The sequence below is a fragment of the Ascaphus truei genome, chromosome 5 (assembly GCF_040206685.1).
Source record: "Ascaphus truei isolate aAscTru1 chromosome 5, aAscTru1.hap1, whole genome shotgun sequence".
In the NCBI taxonomy this organism is placed as follows: Eukaryota; Metazoa; Chordata; class Amphibia; order Anura; family Ascaphidae; genus Ascaphus; species Ascaphus truei.
Window position 1 is genome coordinate 155,625,157 of NC_134487.1, and position 23,310 is coordinate 155,648,466.

General features: G+C 43.1%; 1 protein-coding gene across 6 annotated transcripts in view; it reads left to right on the top strand.

Moving 5' to 3' along the window:
* Positions 1-23,076, top strand: part of SEPTIN8 (septin 8) — a 113,245-nt gene extending 90,169 nt beyond the window's left edge. For 3 of the 6 annotated variants that reach the window (XM_075601103.1, XM_075601102.1, XM_075601105.1), the window contains exons 10-11: positions 20,460-20,513; positions 21,024-23,076. In XM_075601103.1, the coding sequence (XP_075457218.1) occupies positions 20,460-20,513; positions 21,024-21,189 (220 nt within the window). In that variant the 3' untranslated portion in view covers positions 21,190-23,076. Of the gene's footprint in view, positions 1-747; positions 13,384-20,459; positions 20,514-21,023 lie in introns of those variants that run through there. The other 3 variants (XR_012801754.1, XM_075601107.1, XM_075601104.1) reach the window with 2 other exon arrangements.
* Positions 23,077-23,310: the final 234 nt, after the last annotated feature.

The following is a 23,310-nucleotide window of genomic DNA, read 5'->3' on the forward strand; positions in this document are numbered from 1 at the left end:
CCACATAATCTGGCAAGCCTAATTGGTTAATGGTAATACATTGATTACACACCACAGAGAGCTAAAGGGACGTTAAAACATTTTATTTGGCGTTCTGCTGTTGTCTGAGATTGTGATGAAACATCCAAACTCATCACTTCTGCCAGCAGTGGATGCTTTCTGTTAGGATGGCTTTTGAAATGCAGCAGGACTGATCTCGGATGCAGAAATAATTTAATCTTGTAGCTTTCAGCTGTAACTGACGTGTACTGATAAATACGGAGGGTTAATCTGAACACTATTTGTATAAGGTAATAGAGTTAGTGGTACATGCGTAATAAGTGCCCCCCCCCCCCCCCCCCCCACACACACCAGAATACCAGTTTGACATTACAATGTCAGCAGAATTCCCCTAGGGTTGGGAAGGAATGGAATATTTTGATGCTCGAGTGAGGATACGTTTTCAGTGTATCCGAGAATACAGTGTAAACAGACATTACTTCCTATCTGCGTTTTATGCACAAAGCTCTGCAAAGTGGCAATAATTAGGGACTGTAGGGTTGCGAGAGGAGCATTCGGATTCCTTTTATGTCAGAGACCAGAGCTATAATAATCTCTAATCTGGCTTTACCTACTTGGCAATTAAACTCAGAGTTTCTAAATTACTGATAATGCTGTTTATTTTATTTTGCCTTTTTTTATGCTTTATTTTAATTCTGTTTTGCATCTTTAACATTTTTCTGTTTTTATTATTTTTGTTTTTTTCAGTTAAGACGCACAGACTTACATGTCAAGAGTGGACTTACTGGTTCATGTCATTTAATTGCATGAATTCTCACCATGCCATCCTTCTCTCCTAACATTATGTGAGTGGACCAAAGCATAAAGAAACTACGGATTCTGCACAGTTTACAGCGTAACCAATTATTTTAATCTCTGCAGGTATAATATGAATCACGGTAACGCTAGAAAGGTGATGCTTTCTAACAATCTATGCAAGATCAATGCGTCCTTTACATCCTTACAAAAGTTGTGTGTAATATTTTTTTTTAACCTATTGGTAACAAGAAGTTACAATACTAATTATGTCAATAAGTTACTGACGGCAGCAATGCACTTACCCTCTACCGCAGTGGTTCTCATCTCCAGTATTCCATGGCCGCCAGCAGGTCACGTTTTCAGGATGTCCCTGCTTCTGCATAGTTGGTGCAGTCAAAGACTGAGCCACTGATTGAGCCGTCTGTGCTGAAGCAGGGATATCCTGAACATCCGAACTGTTGGTGGCCCGTGAGGACTGGAGTTGCACACCCCGGCTCTAGAGGGCAAAGGTATTGATATCCTGTTTTTTTTCCAATGCGTGTTATGAGAAATAAATAACCCCTTCGACTTAAAGTATTTTAATAAATGTAGATCTCCTTAAATAATCAACAGTCATTGTTCAGGCTCTGAATCTAAAAGCGCGAGGGGTTTGTGTCCCTAAGTCTTACAGCGATGCAAAATATGATTCTCAAACGCCACCGCCACAACGAGCGGTCAAAAGTGGAATTGGAACCAGTTCCTCAAAACATGAAGTATTGTTTGTTGCATTTTCATTGTGTATCCGTGTGGCTGTTTTTTCATCTTCATATAAGCGGTTGGGAGTTTTAGAGATGGCCATGCTGTCAGTCATAATTCCATGGTGGGTGTTTACGGAGGTGAGGTTATAAATCTTGCTTTTCCTATAACCAGAACACGAGAGATTTTTATTCTTTAGAAATAAAAAATATTCCAGAAAATGTGCCACGGATCATGTTAGGATGACTAGTGGTGCTTTTAATCTGTGGGGGTGATCGAACACGTTTTTGGAGAAACTTGCTTGAAATATATTTTTTTAAGATACCCAAACATCGGGTGTGACGCCGCTTTTGGAACACAATGTCCTATTTATGCCTATATTATTGTTCGCTTTTCTGTGTATGGATTTGTATATACCCTTGTATTATTCCTATTTCAAGTAGCATCTATGAAAGCGCATACACGTGGGAACACACGCTTTTTTTTCTATTGCTTTGGGTAAAGTGTTATTTCGTATATTGATTTGTCTGCGTGATTTCAGGGAAAAAAATAATTCAGAAATGTGGAAGGTGATCCCGCCAGTTCTTTAAAAAATAAATATAAATCCCTGGGCAAAGAAGTGTTTTCTGAAGTGTTGCGGTCTTTCCACTCTTTAACTCCTTTGTAACTAATTACCAAGCAATGATTAGCTGGCCCTAAAGAGGTAAAAGGAATGTGTTATCCATGGCCCAATAAGCACTTCTCAGATAGGGATATGTTCTTGCTGGACACTATATAGTACAGTATGTAGAAAAATCATGTTACTGCTCTTGTCTTGTGACATGATGGAGGCCTTTAAAAAAAAAAAAATGTGTTCGCAAATTAGAATAAAACGTTTGTCAAACACGTTATTTGTCCTCACACTTCCTGAGCACAACTTGCACTCCAATGTAATGTTAATTTATGCATTGTAAACAAGTTCTGTGTCCTATAACTCTCATGGCGACAATGTTTGGTTTACTGCTATTATTTTATGGTATATTTCTATGTAATTCTATTAGGAAGTAGACCGCAATGCGAGTTGGTAGCTACAGAAGTCGATAACAAGGGCATTTTCTGTGGCAGACGTTGGACCGATCTCGTTAGTCTTTTTAGGCTTTAAGAGCCTGTTGGATGTTAGATGTTGGCAATAGGTCGCTGCAGGGGTTGGGCTACCGTCCCATGGTATGCTAAAAATGACTCAGAAAGATGAAGGTTTTTATATGTGGCTTATCCATACTGATTTTTCTGTTTTCTTCCAAAAGCTCAGGCACACATTAATTAAAATATTATTAAATTGTTTTTTTTTTTTTTTCTTTGAAATCTTACAATAATGTTCTCAATTCTGAGATGGTGCATCACCATCTAATGGCATCTTAAGCATTAATGTCATTTCAATTCTATTGCAGAATGCAAGGTTCAACTGGTCAAAAAATATGACTTATACCCTAATGTATCTTTAGTTAATATTCTCTCCATATAAACAACATATAATTTGGGAGAAGGCATAGTATTGCGGGTGGTGTTGGTTTGGCACACGTGTGTGCGGCCGCTAACAGGTATGTGCTGGCCCAAGATTCCAGTATCTCTGTGGCTTTTCAAAATATACTTGATACCGAGAGGTTATCTCATTGTATCTTTCCGTTAAATCTTACTTTGTGATTATCATCGTCCATTGAATTAATGCTGTCCATGGGGATCATGCGTGCAAACCTGCCAGAGGAGATAAAGAAAGGGAAATCCATTACAAATGTTACCATGTATATCATTGAAAAATGAAGACCTTCGCCCCCCAAATTTAAACCCGTCATTTCTCCCGTGCCATTAGAGTGTAGAATGAATGTCACGGGAGCTGGCACCCAGCGGGCGCTCATCGTGTATGCTGAACATCGTGTCTAGGACTGATTGAGACCACAACTGTCAGTAAGGTGCTGTCTTACTGGCAACAGAATATTCTCTCCCCTATCAGACGTATACTTGAGCCGCGGCCATGTGATCATACAATGATGTTACGACTCCAGAGGGAGTGTCTGCCGTACTCGAGTGCTGCAGACTTTCCAGCACAGAAGCTTTTAAACAATATATTGCGAGGGCACTCTTAACATAGAAGAGGGAAGTCGCGCTATCTCTTTGAATTGACACATTTGTATGTGCCTCTTATGTAATCAGATGCTGAATCACTACTTGGAAAGAGAACATTCAGGGGAAGATTCAGAGACTCCAAAACACAAACTAAAAGTAGATTTCCGCATGATTACACTGCCATGCAGGCCGCTGCGTGGATGCAAGGTCCACACTACGCCACTTGTGGGAAACCCTCTGGCATTGCGCTGCATGTGGCTTCCAAGGGTTCAGACTGGCGCCCATGCCGCCTTTGTAAAAATGTAATGCTCTAACTTTTTCCTTTATTTAAGTGTTCAAGTTTTTATATACGTAGTCTTTTTTTTTTTTTTCCCCCTTTAAAATGTAAATATTGCATTATGGCTGGTGATTCTTCTGAAGGGGCATGTAAGACCCTCTCTGGTTTTAGCTTTGGTTTCCCTGCCCTGTAATCCTAACTATATGTAAATGTAATCAACTGTGTTTCTAAAGAAAATGATACACAAATGTTGTGTAACGGTGTTTCTGGCCCGGCCTGACCCACCCAATCTCACATTGGCCCCTGTGGTCTAACCGGACCCCATTACAGTGTGAATATGCCTGATGGTGCACCTGCTGGCTACAGGACTCCTGAGTCTCCCGCATGATGGTGTGTGGGGAGAACCCGTCAGACAGGCAGCTGAGGTAGTGTGCTGAGTCTCACCTAGTTCCAGTGCAGCGCCTCCACCTCACCAGGGTCCCTGCGTCCGCAAGGGGATGATCCTGGCGAGGAACTCCTCCGTGGTGCTCCTCTCTGTACACTCATTCTTGATAGATACACGAGAGGGTTTCTGGCTGAACTCATCTTTATTGACACGGCAGGGCAACTGCCCTCCACAAGGAGTATCTTCAGCCGCTCATCTCGCCAGTGCTCCCTTTAGTTAGGTATGTCACCCAGATCAGGGATTCACTATTCCCGCAGGAATCACTGTCCTGTGCCAGGTCCCTGGACACAGCCTCCCATGGAGTTACTATAACATAACTGACACTCTGATAGAACTTTAACTCCTTCCTCAGCTCTGACAAGAGCTTTCCAGCAACACTCACAGAACTCAGAACTAACCAGCAACTAGAACTCCTCCCAGACTTGAACTAACTTTAGAACACAGTGCTGTGCCTTATGTAAGCTTCTGAGGCTGACACATCTCTGACATCACTAACCATGGAGTCAGAGCATGTGACCAGTCCCAGCCATACACAGAGCACCCCACCAGGGTGTGAGGGGAAACCTCCATAATTACTGCTGGCATGCCCACACTTACCAGGCCTTACTGCCAACAGGAGAGATGACTGTAGGCATTTTACATGACCGCTACATTCTCCCCCTGGTGAATCCCATCGTCCACGCTGGGACCTAAATTTGTATACCTCTTTCCAGGAAACACTGTAACGGAAAACATAATTAACATCACACAAATTTCCTCATAATACAGTACATATGAATACAGTCATCCACCAAGCCCGCCCCGACCAGCAGCCACGACCCCGCGTAATGTCTCAGTACCCCCTTAATAATAGTGATCTGGGTCAGGTTTCCTCACTTCCCGGTTACCCATATCCAGGACCGTAACATAATAATGCCTAGGTGATCCTCTCTCTGGCACATAGGTCACCCTATGTTTGTGAACATTTCTCCCTATGCTCCACACTCGCCTCAGGGTGTCTATTCTTTCTTCCGCCTTTTTACCTACAATGTCGCTCCCCCTATTGGTTAAGTACAGCTCTATAGTTTCTTGGAGCCACGTTTCCCTATTGTCCTCAATTTCATCCATCAGGGGCTCCGGAACATAGGGATACTCCAACCCATGGGATTTTTTATATTTGGCTATTATAGCCCTCTCTGCCCTACTGACCCTGGTCAGATCAGCATTACCTGCCCTCCCAGGTAACACCCATGATAGGGGCTCATCAGAATCTACTGGATCTGACAGTGTGTCGGGACCCATGGGCGCTATGTCTCTACGCTCCAGCTGGAACCACCTCTCCTGTAATTCCCTGTCCCTCTGCTCGGGTGTAAACTCCCCCTCTCTCCACCAGAAATCTACCACGTCCTCCCGCCGGATGAGGAACCGAGTACGGTCCATCCATGCGGAATACCCCTCAAATAGTGGAGCCCACCACCTGGTCTCCTTAAAGGGATTAGGCCCGGGTTCCCGGTCGTCATCAAACGAAAACACCCCTGACGACCTTGTGGATCGCGGTTTGGACCACCTCGAGGACCCCGGAGCCTTTACGGCCGGTTGGGGTGCTGTATCCGCCACCCTCAATTCTCCTCCTCCCCGTGAGCCACCTTCCGTAGCTCCACTGAGCTGCCTCTCCCCAGTCCGTTTTTCCTCCCCCCCCAAAGGTATGTCCACAAGTTCCAAGCTGGGCGGTGAACCCGGTGACCGTGTGATAGGGGTAGGGGCATTAGCTAGGGCATGGGGTTGGGTATAGGGGCATGGGACGGGACCCCACGGGGTTACGACCCGCTCCTGGCTGTCCGTAGACTGGTCTAAGGATGATGTCTCACCCTCCTCAGTCCTGACACCGTCTCTCCATTTTCTGGGCAATACGAGCGGTCGGGGACCTTCCCCCAATCGCCGAAGCGTCGCTGCTTCCCCTTCCTGGGTTCCGCCGTCGCCACCGGAAGTGACGTCCTCCCCGGAACCGGAAGCGTCGCCATCTCGCGTTGGACCCCCATGCGGGATCTCTTCTCCCACGACATCCGGTTGCTCCGCCGTCGCCACCGGAAGTGATGCCGTCCCTCCACGTGCGCGTTGGGCCTGGCGCGGCCCTTCCAGCGCTTCGCCGTCTGTTGTGACCAGGTAAGAGATAGGGCTTTTTGGCTTACCCATCCGCAGGGGTGTAGGCGTCTCTCTCCCATCTCCGCCAGGTCCTGGGATGGCGGGACTCCGTCGGTCGGATCGCCGATCTGCGGGGGACGTCCGGTCACTCACCCCACGGGGCGTCGTTCTCCCCGTCTGTCTTTTCCGCTCCGTTCTTGCTACCGCCAGCTCACGGAGGTCCTCATCAGAGTAGTCCCCTCGCCCCGACCTAGGGGTCGCGGGGCGTGGTGAAAGTCTCTTTGCCCCTGTCGCGGGGTTTAATCCAGCCGCCTCAATGGCCAGTGACCCAGCCGACTTGACCGGCTCCAGTCCCCTGTCTCCGGGACTCGCGCGGTTGATCCACAGCGCGCCCGGGGACTCAGCAGAGCGCCGTGTCACATCCACCAGGGGGTCATCAGGCTGTATTGGGACGAATGTGGGCATAGGCCACAGATACAAAGTCCCGCAATGAGGGCAACGTGCCATAGTATTCACAGTACCTCCGGGCAGCCCGCATTGTAGGCAGAGCCCGACCACCGTCTCTGTATTGGCCACCCTCACCACCAGCACCCCGCCGGGCACTGAGTAGGGCTGGGTGGAGACCATAGTGCCCACAGTGGAGGAGCAGGCCATTCTTGGTACAGGAGTCACTTCCTGTACAGGTCTCTCCTTCTCTGTGGTTCCTCGCAACTGACTGGTGGAAGTTGCTGGATCCGCCACTCCCTGCTTCGGCTCCTCCCTTCTCTGACAGAGTTGGAACCCGCCCCCAGGGGTTGCAATAATGGGCGGGTCCCACAGGGGAATATCATGCCCCTTAATTAAGGCCGCACCTCTCTCAGTCCTGGTGGGTGCGGTCTGCGTTTTCGCGCCAGTCTCCTCCCCAGAGCTGGAGTCCTTTCCCGCGGCTAGTTCCCGCCTTCTCCTTGCAGCAGCTTTTTGCACAAGGTACCTTTGCTTGAAAATCACCTCCACGGCCGGAACTACTTTTTGTAGTGGCGCCGTCTGGATATCAGTCCCTGGGCCCAGGGGGTGCATCCCCACAGGCCATAATTGAAAGTCACTCCCCCTGGTAGAAATCAGGGGAGGGTCCCATAAACTCAACGGTTGACTCAGCACAGGGGCTGAATTAGTCACTGTCCATCCCGGCGCAGCCATAGCTTTCGCGCCATGCCCCCCTTCAGGGCGGGGCTCTGCTGTTCGCGCCATTCCCGGCCAGCTCTGTGCAAGTCCTGCAGCAGCCATTTTTTCTGTAACTGTCCCATGCGGTTTCCCTAGCAAGCGGGAACCGCCATTTTGGTTGGTTTTTGCACCCAAAAAGTCCATTCGTTCGCTCTCCTCACGGGGTTCTCCCCCAATTATAACAATTTCTTCACACTCTTCAAGGGTGGCCCCTCGCTGTCCCATACAGGATAAAAACGGGGCAGCCATAGCCTTCGCTCCGCTCCAGAGCAGCCTGGTCAATGACAACTCGGCGACAGTCTGCTCTTCAGTGGGTTGCACGCCACGGGTGCCCTCCCCATCAGCCTCTGTCCGCCATTTTACGTTCTCCGCGCCACGCGGATCCTCCACTCTCTCATAACAGTTGTCGTACATGAGGCTCCACTCTGCGGGGCAGCCACCACACCGGTACAATAAAGATTAGCTCAGATACACCACCACATGTGTACTTTATCTAGGTGTGACTCAGGATTGCACTACCTCAGGCTAGGCTCACTCTCTCAGTGTCTGCTGTGACTCCTTCCTCCCAGTCTGTGCTCCCTACGGTGAGTGTCTGGAATGGCTAGGTACTCTGGCTGGCTCTGCCATGCAGTACTTGGGGCGTCTACCTGTCTTGGTCAGCCTAGCGCAGACCCTCTCCAGGACTCCTGACCAAGTTAACAGGCTGTCCCTTCTGGCATCCTACCAACTAGTACTGCCTCAAGGTGACTCGGTCAGCTATAGCCCGCTCCAGACCCCTCACTCCCTTCAGGCCCCTAGGTTGTCCCTGCGAACTGACAATATCCCGTCAGCCCCCTGACCACCCCTAGGTCCGTCCCTACGCAGCACAAAGTGGCAGCAGACACTCTCCCTGTTTCCCAGTGACCTAGCTAAAAGCCTGTCCTGTTGACGGATCTGATCTCAGCAGCTCGCCTCCAAATGTAACGGTGTTTCTGGCCCGGCCTGACCCACCCAATCTCACATTGGCCCCTGTGGTCTAACCGGACCCCATTACAGTGTGAATATGCCTGATGGTGCACCTGCTGGCTACAGGACTCCTGAGTCTCCCGCATGATGGTGTGTGGGGAGAACCCGTCAGACAGGCAGCTGAGGTAGTGTGCTGAGTCTCACCTAGTTCCAGTGCAGCGCCTCCACCTCACCAGGGTCCCTGCGTCCGCAAGGGGATGATCCTGGCGAGGAACTCCTCCGTGGTGCTCCTCTCTGTACACTCATTCTTGATAGATACACGAGAGGGTTTCTGGCTGAACTCATCTTTATTGACACGGCAGGGCAACTGCCCTCCACAAGGAGTATCTTCAGCCGCTCATCTCGCCAGTGCTCCCTTTAGTTAGGTATGTCACCCAGATCAGGGATTCACTATTCCCGCAGGAATCACTGTCCTGTGCCAGGTCCCTGGACACAGCCTCCCATGGAGTTACTATAACATAACTGACACTCTGATAGAACTTTAACTCCTTCCTCAGCTCTGACAAGAGCTTTCCAGCAACACTCACAGAACTCAGAACTAACCAGCAACTAGAACTCCTCCCAGACTTGAACTAACTTTAGAACACAGTGCTGTGCCTTATGTAAGCTTCTGAGGCTGACACATCTCTGACATCACTAACCATGGAGTCAGAGCATGTGACCAGTCCCAGCCATACACAGAGCACCCCACCAGGGTGTGAGGGGAAACCTCCATAATTACTGCTGGCATGCCCACACTTACCAGGCCTTACTGCCAACAGGAGAGATGACTGTAGGCATTTTACATGACCGCTACAGTTGCATAAAGTTTTTTCATTTGGTACTATTTTTCTTCATTTACTCAATTCATTTCTTTTTATGTTCGGGTGTTGCTAGATGTGAAAAAAATGATCCTTTGCTAAACTTGGGTTGGATAATGTGACAATTAACACAACAAAGTAAATTGGACCCCATTGTTCTTAAAGCTGCAGTTCAGTCTTTTTTTTTTTTTTTTAATTAATTTTTTTACTTCAATAGTTTCATGTGGGCAATCTCTAATTACCTAAAGAACTGTATAGCTGCCAGTCAATTCGTTCTCCATGTATTGATCGGCGAAATTTGGTGACATAATTAGAGAAGGGATATGTTTTTCTTCTGCTTCTGTCACTCAGTGGAAGCTCATGAATATTCATGAGCACTCCTGCACTGACGTGCTAGAGGGAGGGCAGGGCTGACAAAGGGGTGTGCCAGGGCTTGTGACAGGACATGAAGGGGCAGTGCCTTAGCAAATGGCTGTTAAAATAGAATACAAGAAAATTGGTCTTTCAAAGTTGTTTTTTTAAAAACAGAAAATGCTAAAAGTATTTTTTCTTACTACAGAACTGATTTATTAAAAAAACCCACACATGCAGGATATTAACTGAACTGCAGCTTTAAAGCGAAGTCCCACAAAGCGGCCCAAAAATGTAAAATGACCAACGTAACTGGCTTCCTGTGAAACAGGAAATGATCCTTGTAGATATGACTTATGCTTTCAATAAGTGTTTTATCTTTTTAACTTGATGGCCTCTTTATTACTTGAACAGGGGGAGGGGGGAAAGACCTCTAGCTGTCGATTTGTAGTGGGGTTCCCGTGCAGTCTCCTCACTAAAAGATTAAGGGTTGAACTGTTCACGGTTTCCTTTGGAATGTTATTACAACCTTTGAGTGGTGGAAGACCAGCAGCACCCAGTCTTCCAGATCTCAACCACTCGATTTTCGGCCTGACCACCCCAGGACGTGAACGAAAGTGGAGGATACTCTGATCACGTTCACCCGCTCCATTGGAACTGCTCCAATGTGATCTCCCCCTAGTAAACAAACCGTTCTAGTATCATGTACTCTGTATGTTATGGGGCCCCTAGAGTGCCAGACCTTTATGATGGGTTAAATCCTTGTGACTGATGCCGATTGCCATACTTTTTTTTTTTTTTTTAACTTTCAACTATGTTGTATCATTTTTGACAAGATTTTCTTCAGAGCGCTGAGAGAGAATAATTACGCCTCTTTTTAACTCCACCTCATTGATAAAGTAGTTGGAAAGAGGACCAGCTAGAAGAGGGTGAGGATATTTCACATGTAGTGAGACGAGAACCAGGAACAATGGGAACTCGGACGTCTCGGTTTTAATGTTTTACCCAAGACTGTAGTAGTCAATCTGATTCTTCTAGCAATCGGTTCCCAAGATTTGAACCATAGTATTAGAACTGCCTTTAGTTCACTTTTGTATTGTGTGACTTCACCTTTTAATAAGAACCATTCCACACCCATGAGCAGAGTTCATATAATGGTGCTATGTGAAGCCTCGTGGTTTTTTAGATCTGTTTGGCTACTGTTGTCATTATGAAGGTCCTGCCCGGCTCATGTCCTTAAGTTTTTAGCATTCATATATCTTCATTTGTTTTACTTGCTGGTAGTTCCGATTAGTTACTTGTAGGATGGTAGGGCTAAGTTTAGTGTACCTTTAACCCCATCACTGCCAGCAACGCATTGCAAAGCCATATCTATTTAATGAAAAGCAAAGCTTTGCTGGACCGTCTGGCAGTGGAGTGAAGTGTTTTTGTCATGTCCCCCCCTCCCTTCCCCCGGCATCATATTTCAAATTGAGCCAAAACCATTAAGGTTCCTGTTTTCCAAAGATTGTCTCTTTAGAAAAGTGGGACCTACTTATCTCTGGGAGTTGTATTATAGAGAGCTATGCTGAATGAACTGCCATGTGTACATAGCTTTCAGTGAACTGGGCTCCATGCCTTCTCTGCTCCAAACTCTTCCAAATTAGTGAAACTGCTCTCATTTTAACCTCTGTGGTGCAGCTCCAGGAGTCAAGCTCCTTTCCTGAAGGAGTCCAACTCCTTTCCTGCAGGAGTCCAGCAGCATGGAGTGTTCTCAATAGTGGTAGAAGTTGCTTTAAAGATGGAATAAGACTGTCCAATTCTAACCTTGTTAAACATTTTGGTAACTTATTCTAATAAGATTTCATACAATATCATGCAGTATTTCTAAAAATGTAATGTTGTAAATGGTAAATGTATTCATGTGGTACTCCAGGTCTGTAAATAAGACTGGGTACGCAGTATCCTCTGGTACCATCCAGCACCTGTTCATCACTGTTGCTAACACAAATGGAGTTCTTGTCAGGACATGGTAGAGGAGACTACACTGGGTGCAATCTAAACACATCTTGTAAAGAATGTAACAATTGAATGGTCTTCCTTACACAAATGTAACCATGCTTAACGCTGATTTTATTTTTCGTTTTTTGTAAACGAAGCACAAAAGCATGTTTACAAATGAACTTTAAAAATAATTTTAAAATACTTATAGGTGTCAGATTGTATAAAAAAACAAAAAAAAAACCTTAAATCACCCAGATTTAACTCTCAACGTGTACCTGCAATCGGTATAACCTGATCCTAGGAGGGACTGCTCTTCTGAAAGCATCAAATTATTTAATGTTGGTCAAGAGTCTAATATCCAAAGAGTTTATTAATTATTTGGGCTTCATTTGTATTACCAACTCCATCCACAAGTGTATGCAATCTGTCCACATCTATCTGTAATATTTATACCATCGCTAGCCCTAGCATTGGCTATATCCAGTTTAGTAACAGTTTCTTCTCTGTCATGTTCTGACCAGAACACAACATTTGCTGGGACTCTCAATGCTCTTCCGAAACCGAACACCTATAACTATCCTAGACAACGTTTATTTTCCATTTTTGCTTGAATTGATGAACCTATTCAGTGCAAGAAAGGATCGAAATGCACTGAAGGGGTTAATACTGTAGTTTTCAGTATAAATGTATTATTGTGGTATCATTGTGAACCTTGAACAAGTGTTTCCTAAAACCGCTTTTTGTACAATATCATTGGTATGAATTTGTCCAAGAGAAATCTTTGGTTCCCGCATTGTTGCAAAGATAGAGGTGACATTTTATTTTTTATTTTTCAACTATTGTTGAATAACACTGACTGAGAACCCACACTACTGTTTCTCTTATGGATAAGTTCATGTTCTCCCCATCGCATTGCTGTGCTCTACAGGCCTGGCTGAAACCAACAGGACATGTTTTTTTTTAAATGAGCAATTCATTGGATGTTCCCTTTTGACTTTGCTTACTGAAATATAAATATATATTTTATTCTTTGCCTTTTTTTTTTGTTAAGTACTGTATCATAATAAAAATGTTGGGCGCTGTGTAAACTAGCAAAGGACTGTGCTGTGTAATACATATACACGGCCATATACACAGACACACTGCTGTGACGATTTATTATAGAATGATCAATGTAGGGGTCTATACGTTGATCTTTGTACAATAAGTCCCCACAGCAGTGAGTGCTTGTTTACATGGACCTTTCTTGATATCTATTTAAATTGTAACAAATGCAAAACAACATTTTCAGGCATTTTATTTGTTTTGATCCAATTGACTTTATTGGGCCATTATGCAAGCATTGAAAACACCACTTTAGATGCTGTGTTATGCCATATGTGGTGTCAAAACATGAAAATAAGCTCTTGTTCAGGACCAATTCAGCAACTGCAGTAGATCTCTAATGTTAAAGCACAATCAGCGGTATTATTTGTCATTCATTATTTGTCATTCTCATTTGTGTTGAGTGCTTCTCATTTGTTCACTTTGTACTTTGTTTTTCTTTATTAAATTTCACTTTCATTTTGCATTTTGTTGTGTTTTTTGGGGGGGACAGTTATGATCCATGTGGGAAGTGGATGTAGGTTAACCAGTAGTGGCGCCAGTATTTTATTTATAACAGGAGTACTAGCTTCCAGGCCACGTACACGTATTCTAGAACCCATTGTGCATATTGATGTGCACTAACAGACCTTGTAGTAGTTTGAATATGGATATGCAGTATTGTCACGAACAGCACACCTGTGAGTACCCGACTTGTGTATGTGACCAGGGTTAATATAAACAGCTGACTCGCTTATCTCCCTGCAGGGTCCCTAAAATTTGTAATATGTCCCCTCAATTTGACACTGTTCCTTCAGTTACCACCACTAAGGAGAAGTTAAAGGATCTTACCTCTCTGTCTCCTGTTTACTAGGAAACATTGATTGATACACACACCTATTGTAGCAAAATATGTCCGAAATTGCAATTACTCTTCAAAACGCGCAAAAAGTTCAATTAGAGCCCAAGATCACTTATTACATTTTAGATTTAATATAGAAAAGTAGTACAGTGCTTAGTTACAGAAAAGCATGTTACAAGAAACATACAGTATAATACTTGCACAGAAAATCTAAATAAGTTGCTGCTTAATATCAGATCGCGCCAAGAGGTCAAAGAAATTGGAATATGAGAATTCACACGCCTTGTTGGCATAAAACATTCCTCTGTTGAATTCTAAAATCATACGCCACATGCATAGTTTTTATCCTAAAAAAACTGCATTGGGAACAGAATAAGAGTTGAGGTAGCCGGCGCTTCAAAACCAAAAAGGACCCTTCATAGAAAACGAAGTACCGCCTGGACCTTGGCACTGTAGGGGTAAATGATGCAGCTTCCCTTGCAGGGGACAGGGATTAGTGCCTAGTGCTCACAGGCACACATGTATATAGCACAAACTGAATCCCAAATGCTGACTTAGTAAGAAGGTGTAAGCCCACAATGTAACTCACAGTTAAGTTGTCCCTTGTATCCTTCAGTGCGGTCCTATGCTGTATGTCCTTATAGCGGTGTACGATCCACAAGTAGAGTTAACCATGGGAAGAAGAGAAAGCAGGCAGCGCACTGCCAAAAAAAAGCAGGAGGCGGATCACAGGTTAAAAAAGAAAAACCTTTTATTTCATGATGGGATCAAACAAAAAAGCCCCCAGACAATCCAACAGCACCACACCTACGCGTTTCGGGCCGTGTGCCCTTTATCAAGGTGTACTATGGGGCACACGGCCCGAAACGCGTAGGTGTGGTGCTGTTGGATTGTCTGGGGGCTTTTTTGTTTGATCCCATCATGATAAAAAAGGTTTTTCTTTTTTAACCTGTGAGCCGCCTCCTGCTTTTTTTGGCAGTGCGCTGCCTGCTTTCTCTTCTTCCTTGAACAGAATAAGCCCACTTTCTGGAGAGTATCCTTAACTCCCCCTCATCACTGACATTTTTAAGGCTTGGGGAGGGAAAACATTTTTGTGAATGAAAAATGCCAGAGTATAAAATGATCCCATATCTTTCTTTCAATAATATCATTGCTACAGACATAGATATTAGTTTTGACAGCTACTCCTAATTTTTAGAGCAATAAAACCATGTAGAATAATTTTGAGCTCAGTGAGGGGGAGGGACAAATGTGTTTTATGCCTGATACTATTACGCTATGTCTTTCACTTTTTACACCCACATATTGCACGTGAGGAATTAGCTGGATAAACATTTGACTTCCATCACATGGCATGCGTCTCAATGAGGGAGAATTATTCCAATGGGAATCACTTTGCGCCCAGGAGAACTCTAAGGCGATTGCACTTACCTGTGAGCCCCTACAGCCGCAATGAGAGCGGCTTTAGTAGGGGCTCGTCTACGCTTCCACAAGCGCGCGGAAGCGTAGGTCTTAGGTAATTTTAAAAATCACGCGCTTGCCGGAGCACAGGGGCGGTCACGTGAGCAGTTCGCCCAATGAGGGCGAACCAGCTCCGTGACGTCACCGGCCCGCCCCCTGACGGCGCGCTGTCTAAAGCCAGGGAAAGCACCCGCTTTCCCTGAGCCTCAGCACGCACGCCGGAAACCCTGGACAAGGCCTAATACAGAAAACAGACTGGGTCATTCTGGCCTGACACAATAAACAAAAACACCTACTCCCACCCCACCCCCCATCTTCATCTAATCTTGTTTTACAGATCAATAAATCCCTACGCCAGCTTGACTTTACATAGAAGAAAAATAGGTCTTTAAATATTAAAGCACCTTTGTGTACCAGATTAAAATACTAAATATTTTAATAAGTATAAAATAAACAGGAGTTGGCTTTTTATTGGGGCCTGGCTTGACTTGCCCCAGTCCAGAGCTCCCCCAGTCTAGTTATGTTTGGGGGTTATGGTGGCATCAATTAGTAAACCCTTTTCACTATAAATCAGAACCAGGGCTCCCAAATCCGGGGAGGGCACTTTATTTTTTATAAAATTTTGGGTAGAAGTCGTATTGGTTTCAATTTTATTTTTTATTGATCACACACAGCTGTGAGATCTTGGAAAAGACTGACAAATGGACAGTAATTCTTATCTAGCTATAGTAGCGCTCTCCAGTGGATCGGAGAGGAATGTGTGTAGCATGGAGCCCGCTTTCAAAATAAATGGTTAATAACAGATTACCTTATTCAACATGCAGTGCAGCTACTTTCCTATGCAGTACAATATGTATCATTCATTTCTAATGGAGCCACTAAAGCTCGGGGAAGCAGCGTAATGGCATGTTGAAAATGAGTGAGTGTCAGTATTGCTGTGCACAAGGTTTGGGTTAGAACCGCATCTGCATTGTGGGATTCTAAACGGGAACCTAAAATGTACACAAGTGCAATTTTCATTTTTGTATAGACTACACCAGCAACGTATCTATTTTCACCTTCCCTTGTTTCCGTAATCATTGATTTTTAATGTGCTCAAGTCTTAAGTTAACTGGCTCAGAGACTCGGGATAGGATAACATTGTTAGCAGCAGGTGACATCCAGTGGAGGGAGCAAATAAGCATAATAGGTTATGAACCCTACTGCAGGTTTTGGCCAATTTAAGAAACAAGGAAATTAAACATAAGACTGGTAAATCTGCAAACAATACAGTGTGCACACTTTCTGGGGGGCAACCAGTCCATAAGGGCTAGATAAATATTTGGCTAACATAGCATACATCAAATCTAAAATGAACAGCATATAAATATCCACTTCAACAGTCACGTTTCAGACAGCTCTGCAACCTGGCTTTCTCCCATTATCTCTTAGCATTGCAGCCAGGGATTCTGGGTAACGACATGCAAATGAGCACAATGACCTTTTAACTTCATGTCCATTTTAACACAGACTCCTATAGGCTATAAGCATATGCCTGCCATATTTCACAACCTGGGGTTAAAGGTACAGCCAGTAAAACCCACTCAGACAGCTGTTTCAGCCTTTTGGGTCTCTTCAGTGTGAGGCTGGTTATACTGACTTTGCAATGTGAAGTTGATTTCAACCACACATTACATATGTTATGATGGGTAATAAGCCCTCACCGTACAGTGTAGAGCAAATAAAATATCACTTGTGAGCACATTCACGTCTCAAGACTGGTCTGCAACGCTGCTTTTCACTTCTCTTAGCATAGTGTTTCCACTGCAGCATGGGATTCTGGGAAATGACATGCACCTAAAATGAAAATGTACTTCATTTGTGTTTTATTTTTAAATGGTCATATGAAAATGTGTTCAAAGAGAAATAGTTACAGATCATTAGAATGTGTTCATTAATCCCCCTGTATTAAAAGGAGTTTCTTTATATAAGATGTTGAAAAGTAGACCACACACACAGTTCCATTGTGGTCTTCATCAAGTGACTAATGTCTTTTACTGGACAATACACATACACCTGTGTTTGGGTTTCATTCACACAAACCAAATTCTGTAACAAATTTTCCAAAGATAAATGTTTACATTTTTATTTGAATAAAAACAAATATTATGTAGCATTTAGTTATTTGCACTTACAATACAACCTGCTTTCACAAGACTCAGCAGGCAACTTAGTTTGTGATTAAAACAAAAAGCACTTTTTTTATTTATCACAAAATGTTATCACTTATAAATAAAAGTATTCTATGTACAACGTGGAGGAGACAATGTTGGAAAATTGGCAAGTTACATTTGTCCCTCCCCCTCACTGAGCTCAAAATTATTCTACATGGTTTTATTGCTCTAAACAGTTATTTTATACATTTACCATAGTCTTGGTAAACTCATAACTGTTTTCAATCTATCTGCATTAATATCAACAATGGCATTCACAGTTTGCAGGCTATATTTTACCTACCTTAATATTGTTTAGCACTTATTCAAAATACTCTTACCTCCCATATATAAACACAAAAAATTGACGCCTTAACACCATGTCCCTATTAAATATGACGTTGTCTCCGCATAGGGAAGGTTAAAGCCACATTAAAATAACAGGACTTAAAGCTTTCCTTGTTTGTTGATGGCTGCACAGAATACTGTATAGGTTGCCATGTATGTGCATCTTTCCTAGCATTCCATGCAAGGTACACTATTGTTAAAGTTACTAAGAGCCTCTTTCTTGCCTTTAACGCTGAAGGCAAATGGGTAACAGCTCCTTTTATTTGCTACAATAAGGACTACAGTATATATATATATTGCAATTAAACATTTGGGCATAAGAGGAAAGTAATCTAGCTGCACTGAACCCTCAAAATAAAAATGCCCAAGCCCATTATTTGGAAAAATCACATTAACCGTTAACACTTATTTTTAATAAACAAATACAACATTCAGTTAAGAGTGAGTAATTAAAATAAAACAGTATGGATAGCAGGAGTCCTCCTGCTTCTAGTGAATCTAAATAAACTGCACAGTAAGTTAAACAATGTTTTAAATTGCATACCATAGTATAGGCTTTTCTTTAAAGCATTATCTACATAATAATACAACTCAGCTGAGAAAGTTTGATCAAAGAAATTGACTGTCCTTTGCAATGGGAGTGTTAAGCGCACACAGGGTGCAGATACTGTAGACCTTGCTGAAGGCTCTTCTGGCTCCCCAAAATGATATACTTGCACATTAAATACCATATCCATTGTCACACTTCTCCAGAGCTGTATACATTTTTATTTTTCTTGAGTAAAATGCAATCCCTGAGTGTTAACTTTCAGATTAAGGGGTTTCCTCCTCAACACCATAATGTTAAAATGTTTTGCACACTAGAAATAAAAAAAATAAAAAAAAGACAGAAGAACACTGTTTTGGAACACTTCACCCGGCGTGTGTCAGGCCCATCTGGCAGCAAAGGAGTTAAATAAGAGACCGGTTGATGGCAGTTCGCTACATAAAAGCAAGCCTTGTGTTTTTCAATCTTGCGTTTGGCTCCATTCTGTTTCCATTGCTTTTGGCAGTACCCCTAGATATGTCACCTAGTCTCGCTGAGGACAATGCAAAGGGGGGACAAGGAGAGCCGCTTTCCTCTGCCCATGACTTATTGCATGTGATAACCTCGTTTATACTTGCACCTTCTGGAAGGCTATCTGCATTATACAGATGTTGGAATCCATCATAAAACTCATCTGTCTCCATTATATCTTCAGGAGTTTGCTCCGTTGGAGAGATGAAAGTAGCTGTAGCTGGCTGTTTCATTCTCACGCTTATCCGGATAATTGGCTGTGGATTGTGCCTCGCAGGAGGGTGACAAAACAATCTCTCCTTGTCATGGGCCTGAATGTCTTTGCTGGCAGGATTAAAAATGTACACTGCATTGGATGAGGTTTGCATCATAAGGTGCTCATCAACCAGTTCCTTACAGAGAATGAACTGGGTGCTGTCAACCTGCAAGACCAAGAAAAGACGACTCAGTTTAGTTAATATTTGTAATTCGTGCATTATCCTCATTGTTCCCTATCCAATGCCAAACCGCCCATGTTGCTTATACATTTACAGTAACATGTTTTTATTTACTTCATCTTATAACCCCTATTTTATTTTAATATTATACTGGGGATCGCACATTAAATTGAAAACCCTGAAAGAAAACTGGATATGAACTAGCGTATTTAAGGCATCAAAAAACAGGCATCCCAAGTAGGAAGGGGAAAAAAATAAAAATCAGCCTTACAGTGAAGAATGTTCTTGTCATGTGAAAAGGGACTATTTTATTTCCAATTCTATCAAAAACTGTATTCAGATACTCCTCCTGCACATTTAGCAGTTTAGCTAGCCACCATCACTACTTATTTTTACAATAACAAAACGGGAGGGGGAGAACTGGCAATGTTTTGTTGACATCACAGAAAGGATATGCTAAGGATTGTGTAAGAGAAGGAGGGGCTTTCAAACATGAGATACAGCACGTTAACCTTCGCTGGCTCAGGAGGGACTGCCCATTTAATGTATACAAACTGTATATTACAGCAGCAATAGATGGGCACTCAGTCATGTGTTAGATTCAGCACAATTAGAACAGTTGCACTTAATAGCTTTAAGATGTATGCGCAAGAGCCCATCTACAATCAGCAAAACAGTAAGTGTATACAAGCATACCCCGCTTTAAGGACACTCACTTTAAGTACACTCGCGAGTAAGTACATGTCGCCCAATAGGCAAACGGCAGCTCACGCATGCGCCTGTCAGCACGTCCTGAATAGCAATACCGGCTCCCTACCTGTACCGAAGCTGTGCGCAAGCGAGGAGACTATAGAGCATGTTACACATGCGTTATTTACATCAGTTATGCACGTATATGACGATTGCAGTACAGTACATGCATCGATAAGTGGGAAAAAAGGTAATGTTTCACTTTAAGTACATTTTCGCTTTACATACATGCTCCGGTCCCATTGCGTATGTTAATGCGGGGTATGCCTGTATATAATGCATGCTACTTGTGTTAGGGGTTCATTTGGGTTATTACAGCAGAGGTTAATTTTAAGTTACATCAATAGAAGATAAACTATTAGAGAATCTCATAATACCTGATAGTTATCCTTTTAAAAGGAACTTTTTTTTTTTGATAAGTACAAAACGTTTATTTTATTTTTTTACTTTTAAGTAGGCCTGCTGATAAAAAGGAAAGCAATGCAAAATACAAATATATCTGTACATGGTAAGTATGCTGCTACTCTTACACATTAAAGCAGATACAAGTTTATTTAGGATAGAATATAGATTAAAAAATTAAAATCGATCTCAGCTGTAACATAGGGGTAATATCCTTGCCCCTTTCTGACTAGCTCGGTAGGTCATTAATATAACCTTTCATGTACTATTTTCTCCTCCAAACAAGGCAATCATTATTGGATACCATTTTTTAATTCATCCCGCTTTCTTGTCATACCCCACTATACTGAGATATACCAGAGACTCTTCGTAGTGCTCTTCCTGGAGCGCACACTCTGCTTTCCTTTCTACCAACAAAATTAAAAAGAGTCTGCTCAGTCAAAACTTTTTATAACCGTAAAGAATCACACATCCACATCCGAGTAGCCCAAGCTTAACCTTTCGCTGTCAGAGGGAACACAAACACATTGCGCTGCAATTATCACTGCTAGCCCCTCTGGGCAGTGAAAGGGTTTAAGTGAAATGCCATTTTGATGCCTACCTTTGCTTTCTTCAGCAGATCAGTAATAACAGGGAACCAGTCAGCGGTCAACCTCTCCAACTCCAAGGTGATGATCACCAAGGCCAACGTGGAGCCTCTAAACTGCAATAACTGGTGGCACGCCATGCAGTGCTGTAGCTGTCTAGTCAAGAGTGCGGCGTGGCGAGAGGGTTTCATCTGAGAGAGGCCACTCAGGAGGTGGGGCCAGTTGGACATCACCATGGCATGGAACTGCAAGAAGAGAAACGCACATCTAAATGTCTAGGTCAATTGTCTCCATCCATTCACGTATGCTGACCGAACGTGACTAACTATCAACAGCTCATATCAGGAAGGCTGGATGTAGCCACACCTTTACATGTCAACCCATGCTGTCATTAACCCATCAGACTCCCAGCTTTTAATGGAATGTAAGTGATGTGTTCTCCAAATGCAACTGTACAGTTTGTTGCATTTCTTTTTCCTTAACTACTTGCTTGATCCCGCTTTATATTCCAAACATCCGTACAGAGGAAATATAGAGCGTGATCACATCATCTCAAAACGGATAAAAAAGTTAGCAAACTGAAAAGTCTCTGCATGGGTAAAATGCCTGCATTAATCCCAGTCTTCTACATGAATTGATAAGAGAAATATTTTAGTCACAGAGCAATGTACAACGCTCTTGATGAGCAGCATATGTTTATTAGATCTCACAATGTAAGAAAAGTATGCCAAAATACTTCCTTTGCTAGGATTTTCCTCAAAAGGGGATAGGCTGCAATTTCAAAACCATTGATCCCAAATAGCACTATTTTTAGATGCTCAAAAGTTAATTAATTTGGAAGCATGGTCATTAATAATCTAAAACGGGACATAGACAGCTAGAGCTAGGATTGTTTATGTAGTAACCGCTTTACTTGACAATTTGCCAAACGTTTCCCCACCTGAGAGTCCCATTGTGGAGAGGAACCAAATGCATTGTAGCCAATGACAATCATTCAAGGGCGTGGGAGACATCTCCCACCAGCATATTTAAAGGGTCATTCTTGGGAAGAATGCCACCAACTATTTTATTATAAGAAAGTGCCACCATTTACACAGTACATTTAAGTACAACTGTATGGACACGGATACAGATACAATACAGGGATAATAATAGTACAAGCTAGAAGAGGGAAATATTGGGGAAACAGGAAATTCACGTCATTGGGTCATTTAGAGTTATACACATTGGATTCACACTTTTGTTTGAGCAGGGTAAGCTACCGTCGATGGCATTCCTTCTTAAAATCAGGCCGCCTGCATTACAAGTGTCAGTATATTGTTACCTATCACTGCAGCCTCTTCACTTTTCCACACCATGCAGTTTTGCCTTAATGACTCAACAGCTATTTCTCTGCTCTAATGTGTCACGTGCTTCTTGCAGCAGTGAATGTTTTACAAACAGTTCGCCATTCAACAGACAGCCCAACATGATATTTTAAGTGCCAGGTCAATATGTTCAATCAGCATCAGTCTTAAAAAAAAAAAAAAAAAAAAACCACAACTGGAAGCTGCTGTGGTGATAGGTGTAAAATATATATCAAAATAGACCGCTTTTTCTGTACAGTATTATTAGAATAAAGGTCAGATTCAGAAATATTTTTGCAACATGTTATTTAAGATCTCACCATGTAGGAAGTGAAAGAATCTTAATTTTTTTTGTTTAAAAAAAGAAAGAAAAAAAAAGAAATAAAGAAATGAAAATGTAAATAGGAAATGTTAAACTGTCATTTTTTTGTCTCCCTCATTCAGTGACTTGCAGGCAGCTTCTAAAAATGAGGTGTTCTGTAGCATTTGCAGATGTGCGCCTTTGTGTTTTTATTTTGTTTGACAACATGCTCTCTTAGAAGCTGCACATCTTACAATGTTTAGGAAGTCCACTGGTGTGGCCGTGTACAGATCCCAGTGAAGTTTATCCAGTATAATTCTTTCCATTCTCAAGATCTCAGCAGGAGAACACATGCAGCCGCTCTGCACTGCCAGCTTCTTCACGGGCGGTATTATCTGTAACAATTCACATGAAATAAAGCCGAGCCAAAATTCCTATACTGTCGTGTGTCTCAATGCAAAATGTGTACTTCTGAATATAAAACAGGTCTACATTATAAAAAAAAACCACTAAGAATACACAGTAATGGGATGTATAGCTGGAATCCCAATAGTATGGGTAAGCATATAGGTCATGGAGAAGTGTAAGGATGTTTGAATCTATGATACATTTTAATGGATGAAGGAGAGGACTGAGTTTTGAAGTCAACAAATATCTATCTATCTTTGA